The 12080-nt window shown below is 36.2% G+C and overlaps 1 protein-coding gene across 1 annotated transcript in view; it reads right to left on the minus strand.

Moving 5' to 3' along the window:
* LOC148642140 (uncharacterized) overlaps positions 1 to 12080 on the minus strand; it is a 223522-nt gene that overhangs the window by 36037 nt on the left and 175405 nt on the right. Inside the window, exon 3 of the mRNA XM_088616739.1 lies at positions 2262 to 2345. Within this exon, the coding sequence (XP_088472865.1) occupies positions 2262 to 2345 (84 nt within the window). The remainder of the gene's footprint in view (positions 1 to 2261; positions 2346 to 12080) is intronic.

Below are 12080 nucleotides of genomic sequence, written 5' to 3' on the forward strand. Positions count from 1 at the left end.
TTCACAGATGCCCAAAACGGCCTAATCTGTGAGAGTTAGGAGTTTCACCTGCACTTTAGTTATTTTTAGGGAGGAGTTTGCAAACAATGCCAAGTGTTCATTAAATTGCCCCATAAGGATACTTTAATCAGAAGGGATTGTGGGTAATAGCCTGTGAAAAGATCTTAATGTCCTTTACCCTGACAGCAACCCAATCAATTTTCTGCATGCTGAGTTCAGACTCTACTTATGATGCTTATCTCAAGAAGCTATAAAGAATAAATCATGCGGACTGTTAACACTGCTTATGGAAGCATAAAAGCAGGGGGGACAGAGCAAGCTTAGTGCTGTCCTCTGAAAGCTTTCTATTTGGTATACATTGTACTTTTGCAATGCTTCAAAAGGCTCCCTTCCTTCTAAAGAGCTGGCTGGCTGACCAGATAGACACTATTAAGGCAGTGGATTTAGAGAAATGGAAAGGACTGCAAAATGTGAAATGTGTACAATGCTTTTAGAGGGGGTAGAGTAAAAAATAAATCTTCACAAAGACATTGTCAACTAAAGAAGTTACCACTGAACACACAGTAATTGCATCTCAAAGGAAGTAAAAAAAGATAATGGCCTTCTACAATGTCCCAAAACTATACTGCAAAGACTTAGTGGCAGTGAAGTGTTATGGTTCACACTATGAACTAATTGGAGGATTGTGTGTTAAAATCCCCACTGAAGAAACTGCTGTTGCACCCTGGGACCTTATCCCTTTTACTTCAATTTAATCAGTTCAGTAAATGGGTATTGTCACTGGAGGGTGAACTATGGTAGAATAGAGTCCATCAAGAATGGAGTTATGTACTTTCAGTGTGCTTAATGCTACCAAAACCAGGATACAGTATGTTCTATCCTGGTAAGGTAATGGGCTCAAGAACAGACTAATTACTTTACAGTCATTGGTTGTGTGTTATCTTACAACAAAAACAGTTGCCTGTTATTCCCCCAGTGACATGATAATTCCTTAAGGAAAGACAAATAAGTCTTTTCTGGTTCAGTTATTGAAAGTAAAATAAAAAAAAACTGAAAACCTCATTTGGTGGGATAAAGGGGATTTACACTATTCTGGCAATATATATTTAAGCTATGTTAAGGTTTCACTGACTACACAGAGAATAGACAGCTCCCTGTTCCCAAGAGGAATTTTAAAGGTTAAATGTTTTCTGACAGGATTCACAACACAAGAAGGAGGCAGAAGGGAGAGCTTAGGCTTCCCCCTCATAAAAGATAAATTACACCTGCTGCATTTGCCCCATGGGAAAACGGAGAGTCACCACAAGTTCACAGGGAGATACCCAGATTTTTTCCACTATCCCCTTTCTTCATTTTAAACCTCTGGTGCCTTTCTTTACTTGCCTCAGGCATTTCAAAATTTGATGCATTTCTCAAGGGTGGAACACTGTCCAAACTCTGAGAATGCTTTATTGGATACTGAGCTTCTAATATTGCTGCATCATATAAAAAGGAGAGATGGTGAAATAGTTAGGAAACTATTATATGATTGCCAGTTTTAAAGAACATTTGACTTTCTTTTATCTTCAGCTTTGATGTTTTGTGTACCAGGATTAAGACCTTCACTACAAACATTAATTGGTGCTAATATTTTTTTACCCAAGTTGAGATATACTGCAATTGTTTTCCATATTTGACTACCAATGACAGTGGTGAAGCAAGATTTATGCCTCAGGTTCAGTAACTTAATAATAAAATACAGCACCAAATGATTTCCTAAATGACATTACTGTATCTCTTGGCTCTCTGGTGTTTCAGCATTACTCACAAGTCTGAGTATACTAATTCTAGCCTCTAAAAACTCTTTCTCATCTAAGGCAATTGCACATTTACAATCAGAAGCATATACAGTATTTTAATTAATAATTGGCTCTATCTTACAGTATTTCTTTTCCCATTTCAGAAGGAGCATTTAGTGCCCTGCACTCAGCTTGGGTGCAGCTGGGGGGATTCCAGATAATCTGTCGAAGTTCAAACGATTTATCTCACATTAAACAGACTGATTACTGATTGTCTTTAGTTAGAGGCAGGGAAACATCCCTCTGTCAGTTCCAAAATATCAGTGTCAATTATCTTCATTTACATTTAAATAGACTGGAATAAATTGCTGAGTTTTGGAAAAGAAAAAAAAAGATTTGTCAGCAAAGTATTAATGTCTTATTTGACAAGGTGTTTGTTGTGCAGAAACACAATTTATTTTTATTTTAATTTTAAAAACTCACTTGCTCAGTCTTGCACGACCCTTTCCCTCAGCACAACTCCCTCTGGGTAAATACAGTACATGGGGTAACAGGACATGTGGAGCTCTGCAGAAAAAAAAACACAACAAATGGGACATCCTTATCAAAAAGGCCAGGGACAGACAAAAAGGAACCGCTTGATTTGAAATCATCATGGAGGATTTGAGTAACACATCTTTGGAAACCTTAACCATATTTCGACGTGGACATGTGTGACAAGAATTTGTGTACTGCACTGTTGTGATAAGACTCTGAAGAAGCCAGTGGTTCCCTGGCTGTTCTAAAATCAAGTTTCAAGGTTGAAGTGAGACTGTTTCCCTGTCTTTCTGGTTAACTTTGTGAATATATATATATAATATAGATAGAAAAATAATAGTAGGCTTTGATGTTAAAAGATCTGCTAAAGCAGCATCAATCATCTGAATACAATGTGACACATGATAAAGACATTCTGTTTTTTTGGAGTGCAGTGCACATCAGGCATTGCTGTGTTTTCCAAGACAAATTTACAGTTTACAGATTTCAAGGACTCGTCGTGTTAAGAGAAAACAAAGCTTATTCAGCTTAACCTGTTAGCTTCAAATTAAGACTGATCTGGTTGAATCCCTCATCGCTTTGACAGGAAATCAACCTGAGAAAGCCAGGTTATTACACATACTGTAGTTTAATGGAGTAGAGTTATTACTACCAATGCACTGTGACAGACATACAGTACCTGTACTGTACATTATGTTTTATTTTTGCTGTTTTGCAGCATTTAAATACCTATCTACTGTATGCTGGATTTACAGTAGGCAATTCTTTAATACTGTTTCTTTATTATTCTATGTATGAAGTTAGAAATGAACCCTATTGTTTACATTTGCAGTGGAATGGTTGTTATCATGATTATAAATCAAAACATACAGTATATTTAACAGCATTAATAAAAATTGGCTGAATGTAAATTTAATGAAGGTAATGATAAAGAGTAAAAACCAATTTACATAACAAATCAAACATATTTTGCACCGAAACAAAAAAAGCGTGTAGCCCATAAATATATAGGTTTTCTATTGGATCCCATTCAAAAATTGTCATTACTAATTAGTAAGACATTGACATTTTCTAAGAATTAAGATTCTAACTGCATTTGTTAAGTATAATTCCACAGTGAGAAGAGCCAACATTGATTAAAAAAAAATTGCGTACAGTAAGTTACAGGCTATCGTATCAGGAATGCAAGATTCATTGTAGCTTTATAATGATTAGATGAATCATGTCAAAGCTTTGATCATGTTGATTGTTTTATCTACAAGACATCAAAAAGGGCTTTGTATTGGAAATGTACTGTACAGCCCTCAATTCTGCACGGCGCATGATGGCTTTAATGACATTTTAATAGAAAACCACAAATCTCTTACTGCCTTTCTTCCTGTCTCAAGAGGCAATTCCTCTGCATTCACTTTTTCTTTTGTTTTAAGTCATCGTCCTTAAAAGTCAACATGTGCAATGGAATGGTCTTTGATAACATTGCCACAGTTGCCTGAAAGTTTAATATGCTGATTGCTAGATGAGAAATAATTGTTATCAAAGGCAGGCACAGGGGCAAGTGAAAAGCATTTTAAGTTGGCTTTTTAAATCCCCTGAGATGAAGGCCTAAATCATAGAGATTGAAAACTTTGTTCATTTATTCATCAGAAGCAACAAGAGTGAATTTCTATGATTTACTTTGACATCCCAGAATGATGTACAACTTTACTTTTTAAGGGTGTGTTGTATTACATTGTAAGGACACCATATATACAGTAGTACCAATGGTACAGTACGTAAGCAAAATCTTCCTTAAGCAGTGGGATTGTGAATGACTAGAATGACACTTTCTCATTTATACAGTATGACGTGTATGGATTACAATCCAGTCATACCATTCCCATGTTTCTCAGATTGGCTTACTGTAGGAGCCATCCTAGAAATTTTAATCAAGTGTAGTATACACTATAATCTCAGGAATATGAACATGCACACTCTGCCTCCAGCGATTAAAATTCTATATTAAATATGACAAATATGGCCTGTCAGAGGTCTTAAAATGCTCATTTTAATTAGTGTCCCTTTTCTTAAATGGTAATTTCCCTCACTCCAGGTACCAATATAGTTGAAATTACTTAATAAATAACTTCCTCTTAACTGATCCAGGTATCTTATCTCCACTAAGATCAGGCCCATATCTGACTTCTTACCACTGCAGCTGAGGAAACACCTCAATATCCCTGTTATCTTACCATTGCAGCCATACTGGTACCTGATATTGGGTAAGTCCTGTCAACGGACACTGATTATTAAACAACAATTCAACAAAAAGCATTTGCCATGTTTAATTATATATACTGTATATTATAATATCATATATTCATCTTGCCCGGTAGTAATTAAGTCCACACACATACTGTACTATATACTGTATTTACACCCTTAAACATAACACTGAAGAATACATTATTGTTTGACAATTAATAAACTGTATAATTATAGAAATAAAAAAGTTTATAAATTCTTAAAATACCATTTACCAAACAAACTTGCATTTAAGGCTCACAAAAGGTACTCAGGCACTCATTTGTGATACTAATTCAAGCCTGGTAAAATTAAAAGCTGTAGAAGGTGTTACACCATTGCAATTAACCACATTTGTTTATGCAGTGAGTTACTCTCTTGACTTTTACAGCTTTCTGGGCTGTTACTCTTGCTGAGGTTGAACTAGTTAAAGAGATTAATCAATACACATGCTCTTTTCCTACTCTCACACAGCTCTCATATCTTCTGTTTAGCTAACCAATTAAGCCAGACTCATGAAAGGCTACTGTGACTTTCAAAAGTTAAGAAGTTTCATGCATGGATTAAGTGTTGACTGTATTCTGTTATAAAAATATTAATAAGATCTGAATCACTGCTTCACCACTTGTGTAATATGAACGTGTCTCACTGCAGTCCAATAAATATTAAGATACTATGTTCATATACCGTATACAGTATATAGTCAAATGGCTTCCACAAAAGTTTCTAATTAGATGCTTCATGACACCTACAAATAACACTAAAACCATTTCTAGTTGTGTGTTGTATGGATATAATGTTAACTAATCATCAGGATCTAAAACTGATCTGAAATTGAAAAATAACACTTCAGACAAAATCACAAAATCATCCATGTGAGGTGACACTTCAGACTCTGTGTTGTTTATACATACTGTATATTTTATAAATGTTCAAGAGCAATTCCAACTTAGAACAAAAATCCTCAATTCTTGCTTTAGGGTGGTGATCACTTTTCAGAGCAGCATCAACCTTATAAAATGACGAAAAAATGTAGCATATGGCATTTCACATGAGGAGACATTTTTTTGCAGGCACATCCATCTTATTTCTTGCACAGCTGTGCAGATATTGAAAACAAAAGTCACCCTATTTATAAACCCGCGAGAGTTTAATCAGGAGCTAAATCCTGACAGTTTCAAATCACCAGATTGTGGCAGACAGTCAGATATTTGAAAGATTACATCTTCATTCATGTGAAGAATTGAACAAATAAAACATAATATTTTCTGGTTTTGCTTTGGTGTTCACACCTTTTCACCAAGCTCATAAATTTAAGGTCTTGACATTATTATTTTATTTTATTATATTCTTGTTAAGGTGGATATTAAGACTGTTATACCAAATGTAACTCAAAAGACATTTTCATGTTACTTTGTGCATTATAAAAGAATGACTATAATTTGCATGCTAAAACAAAAGTGAAGTGTCAATATTTTGCTTGCAATTAATACTTGTATTCCATTTGTATGATACTGTATCTTTGTGTGAGCTTTTCTCTCCAGAGTAGAACACAAAATATTTGATTACTGTGGCTATGCCTTAATTTATACTGTAAGTATTTAAAAGAAGGTAATCTGTTCCAGAGATCAGCTAGGAAAATTAGTCTAAAAAGTCTTAAAAGGACACTGCAACTGCAGGAAGTAAGTTATTTTGGTGTCGAGATTCAATCAACTGATAAAGAAGGAAGATCATTTGTAAGAATGCAAACTTTTCTAAAGCGAAGAGGCACCAGAGTCAAGGTTTAGGTGCCATGTGCAGTCAGACTTATTGTGCTAACCTCAGGAATTAGGAACAACTCCAGTCCAAAAGTATTGATTGCACTGTGCAGAAGGGCTGGGTCCATTAAATGGAGGATTTGAATAGCCCTATGGAAGAGCAGCATAACAGCAGTGTAACACTCTCATCCTACTTACTCATTTATTACTGTATATGCCATCTATTTACTTTTCGCACTGCTGGTAAGTGTGTTGGTCTGGCAAGTCTGTGGCATCCAGGAAAGATGAAAGAAAGGGCATCACCAAATGTTACCTTGCAATGGTCTCATGCAGCTACTGTATCAAGTCTCAGATATTCAATATGGGCTTTTTATGGGAAAACAATGTAATACGCTCTGTAATTTCTCCTTCTGAGATCATTAAGATAAATAGCAGCAGCTGCAGCACAAATTAAAATGTGTTTGTCATGAGGCAGGAACAAAGAGCAGTCGCTAGCTTTCTCAAGGTTTTTCTCTCCAACAGTACCACAGCCAAATTAATTATCTTTCACTTTTGTGTTTCGAAATAACCCATACCTGTTTCTTAACAAATGTAATTAAAGTTTTTCCAAACATCGTTATGAATTTATTTTCATCTTTTCACTGAAGAGTTTTTTTTATAGTCCCAGTGAAATTTCTTGTCAGCTAGGAGGACTTTGTTTATCATCATTTTGATAGGCTCTGCCTAATGTGACAAGCTGGGCTTAAGCTTCAGAACTTTTTAGACCAGCATTAACTGGTAATTATATAAATCCTTTGAGGTCTCTGGGTAAATGTAAGTTACAGTTATATAGCACTCTTGAGACTCACACAGAGAATGAGATTCTAAAGCCTTAAAACTATCGGAATATTAAGCTTAAAGACACAACCATTACGGAAAACAGTTTCAGATCAGAGGGTGCCTGGGGGAAACACAGACTCTCTAAAATGCCAAAAACAATTATTTTTGTATGCCTTACATCTGTACCCAAAGGTAAATTGTCAGCTATGTGATGGGAGAAAAGGCCAGACCTACACAAGGCATTGCCTATCCGTTAACTCTACTATTATGTACAAAATCAATGTGCTTGTAGTTCGAAAATTGTTGCAGGAAATTTCTGTAAGGCATAAGCACATTGATTTTCTGTCTCTGTTCTAGATTATGCTTAAGGATTCACTCTTACTGCAACAATAGACTAATTGACTAGTTTAGTCTTAGGGGTGAATACAAGATAATAGTAAAAAAAAGATAAAAACAGTATATAACATTTAAAATGCTAACACTTCTCAAAGTGCTTTCTTAATATTTAATATTAGCAAATCTTGTTTATGTGGACAATAAACAAAATATTTGAGGCTTTAAAAACCCCATTACTTTGATAATCTTCACACAGATGCCTGAAGTTTGGTTTGAATAGGAATATAATCATCCAAAATAAAATAATGTAATTTGCCATTCTCTATACAACATACTGTGCTACCCTGATGTTTGAAAATGGACAAAACAGATGTTACATGATGTCAGACAAAGCTAGGCACATGCTATACTGATTTCCAGCTCAGTGGCCACAAAGCAAAAATTTATTTTTCTTCATTAGCCTTAGTTCCAGGCAAAGCAACATCCGTGATTTATGTGAAAACGGGAATATATTCTTTTCCTTTCCTCATCCTCTACAAGTGAATAACGCTTTATGAAGACAGACACAATTAGGATTATATGTTCTGCTCAGTAACAGATGTGAGTCAAAGACTCTGTGCCCTCTTCGTCATCTGCAACTGGTTCTCAGACCTTTGTGACAGTTATTATTAAACAGAAAAATCAGGAACCTCCTGACCAACATGCCTGCTTGCAAAGTCCCTACCCGTTAGGCTGCTCAAACATTGCCACCCACTTTGCTTTCAGTCCTGCATTTACTGGCAACCTCTAACAGTTGCTAAGTGTGCAATCCCTAAATATATTATGCAAACAAAAGCCATCCTATTCTCCAGAGTGCTATCCAGACTATGTTTTGGAATTTTTATTAGCCTGTGTTGACACTTCAATTTGAGTTTGTTAATTATTATCGAAAGGACCCCTGATTTACTATTGCCCTGTAATATTTCAGTTAGTGGGCTGTCTCCATCTGGTTACTGATTGCAATCTTAACAGGAGGAGGAACATAACTCCTGCCCTGCAATTCTAGAATACCTTTAAAATGGAAATGATTCTGATTAGAAAGGTACTAGCTTGCATAGATTTAATCACATGAACCTGGTTTACTCATATTTCATGCTGATAGCTCTGATAAGACCATGTTCCAGTAATGGAAACCATAAAAATGCAGCTAACAACTTGGATTTCAGTTTTCCCTTTTTATACCATTCACCGTGTACTATTAAATCCTAAAAAAATCTTCCTGCCCAGTAAATAGTAGCATTATAATTTTAAAAGCCAGTTAGGGACATAGATAAACAAAAGTAAAGGGTGTAAACTGGTAAAAACTGTTTGTTTCATAGCTGGAAGCCACACAGGTGATGAGTTTTCAGAACCCAAGTGCAAGAGACCGGAGAGTGCAAAGTGTAAGGTGAAAATGAGATAATGAATAACGGGCCAGTGGGGATTATCAGACCAAGCCAGTCAGTAAGAGAGGGAACGATGATCCCAGGAGAAGCCAGGCTAACTGTTTCTCTGGTGGAAAAAAAGTCTGCTAAACACAATCCTGGAGAAAAAGGGGGTCTCGGGTATAGAAGAGACCCGAATAGCGAGAGCCCTGAACGAAGGAACCAAACAGGTCTGGATGAGTAGCCCTGAGGAGTGCCAGGGGTGCAGGTCGGCACACTGGAGGGTCGACGTGGTGACTGGTGAAAAGCATAAGCGCAGAAAGAAGTGCTGGCTAGAATCAGAGATAGCTGCATCAGACGATGCGGAGATCAGGCTTGGAGCTGAAGCTGCTGCAACAGGCGACGCAGAGTGGTGAAGCTGCTGCACAGAGCAGAGGCTGGAAGCCAGGGATGCTGCCAAGCAAAATCTAAGTATGCACAGTGCCACTCCCTAGACATTGGATAACTCCACTGCTGTACACAAAGACCAGGTCCTTTGCTGTGGTGGAGTTTTACACTATCTAGATTTCCGAGATGGGTGACATCTGTAACTTGCTCAGTGTACTGAGCCCTGACACACAAGTCTATATACTGTAGCATAATGTACTGTATGTGCAAAGGGGCTTGTTTGGTAGTTTTCACATAATATTCATGACAGACAAAAACTGTATGACTGTTTTGTCAATAACATTCAGTTTCTATCCAGAGAATTCAGTCATTGGTTGATTGGAGAATTCATTGGAGAATATTTAAGATTATTTGTAAGTTAATTAGTATCCAAAGCAAACATTTATTTGAGAATAAAGTAAGCAGTACATTAAAAATTACAATCCCACACAATGTTTAAAGTCTGAATCACTGTAATGGATGATTACTTTTGTAGAGTTTATAGAAAATTAAACTTATTGATAGAGACATACCAGTGGCTTCTGATGTTGTTTTTATTGTAGCGTCTGTGAGACAATACCATCAGTTTATTCCTCACCATTATAATTGGAATCTGTTATACAATGTTTTTTTTAAAACACCTCTATTATTATTCAAGTGTATTCCACATTTTTAATTGCTGTTTTTAAAACACATTAAAATTGTTAAGGCAGATAAAATATTATAGTACATATGCAAAAATGTTCTGACACCTGAGGAAAGGGGATTACAAACAAACGATAATGGATGTACTCAATATAGATTTTCTATCTCAACATATTTCAGTTTCCAAACAAATGTGGTTCATTAAGTGACTGCTGCTCTGCTATTTTAACACTTCAATAAAAGGTATTAAACTCGTCCATTTTTTAAGGTGTACACATTCTATTAGCAGTGCACTTAATAAATCTTACATGAATACTTCAATATTATTAAACAGTAAAAATGTTAAACACCAAATGTATATACTGCATTAATTACAACTCAAATTACTTCAGTAACAATGGGTGGAGAATATTCATTAACTTAATAGCAGTATCTGATAATAAATTCTATTAAAGTAAGAGGAAAAAAAGGATACCTGGTCTACCTGGACGTTTCAATGCTGTATATGCTGTATACTGTATTTGTGGCGTAGTCATGTTAGTTATCCCATTAAGGGTTCATAGATGTTGAGACAAACTCAAGAAGCAGCTTAAGCTGACTTACATTTCTATTATATAGACACAAATTAGTTTGTGCATTTAAAAGTTATCTGACTTTAAATGGGAACACAGTTTTATTTGAGACCCTTTGCGTAGTGGCAAAAGAGGCAACAGGGAGGTAAGCTCAGGCTCAGGGGGTCAGACGATGTCGGGGTATAAACCTATGACCTCAGGCCACGGGAGAGGCAACCTGGTACTAGGCGGGTCTCAAGACATCCGTACCCTCAATGCTGAGCCAAGAGCAATGGGAGACCCGGAAATATATAGCCCCACACGAAGACACACCAGAAGGACAAGTAAAGCACAGGAAAACTAGGAACAGGACAGAGAAGGAGCACCCTCTAGATGTAGGGGCCGTGACAGTACACCCCCACCCCTTCAAGGGTGGCTCCAAACGCCCCAAAAATAAATGAACTGCACAGCACTGGGAGGAGGAAAAACCTAATTTAACTGAAAGGAAACCTCCGGGAGTCCAGACAAAACATGTAAAAAAAGCACGCACAACAAAAATAAACCTGGGAGACCAGGGCAACAAACCATACGTATATATTAAGATAGAAAAACACCACTTGCTGGGGCAAAAATGTCTAAAAAATAAAAGGAGACTCTGTTCCATATATACAGTAGGCAACCACAGCATTAATGTTGGTTTCTGGAATTTTATCCTTCCAGTGATACAAGAAAAACTTAATTCAACACACTTCTGCATAATCCTATAGCTGTCACACCCATATACTTTTCAGGTGTTATCTGTGAGGTTTTACAGATATAAAGTATCTAAGTAATATAAATGCATATTTGGGATTTTTTTTTTCTGCAGAGTAAGGACCAAAACGAATTTATAGACTACAATATCGATTGGTTTATGATTTATCAATTCAGAATAAAATCAGCAGACCAACTTTAGTTTCAATCAATATACAGTACTTATTAGCTTAAATCAATATATTGATATTGAATCTGTTGTGTATTTAATTACATTTAAGAGATTTGTATATTGTTTGTGCTTCATGTGATGGCTTTATGTAGACACCTTCATGGTTTCTCTCCCATGCATTTTTTAAAAATTTATAACAAGCTAACATAAAACATATAAGAAGGCAGTTTGTTGAAATTTTCAGTATCCGAGAAAACTATACAAAACAGTTCCTACTATACACATGCAATATTCCAGCTCTTAAATCAGATATTAATAAGTACAGCTGATGAAAACATGGATGAGCTTGACTGAGACTCCTTGGCTGGATTTGGTTTCTTTCATTTGGTTTTGACCTCTTTCATTTATTTAGTGGGTAATACTGGGTAATACTGTTCTTGGCTTTTCCTGTGCCGTGACAAAGGACGCAGGGTTTACTTTCTAGTTGGAATGAGGCAAAAGTTCTTCATATTTTCACTGCTTTCTGGAGGAGAGTACATTTTTACTACAAATTAGAAGAGTATTCCTGTTCCACATTAGAGTGACAAAGGATCTGTAAAACCCATTTCTTCAAAGCTACTGAG

This window comes from Lepisosteus platostomus, chromosome 23 (assembly GCF_059453375.1).
Source record: "Lepisosteus platostomus isolate fLepPlt1 chromosome 23, fLepPlt1.hap1, whole genome shotgun sequence".
Taxonomy (NCBI): Eukaryota; Metazoa; Chordata; class Actinopteri; order Semionotiformes; family Lepisosteidae; genus Lepisosteus; species Lepisosteus platostomus.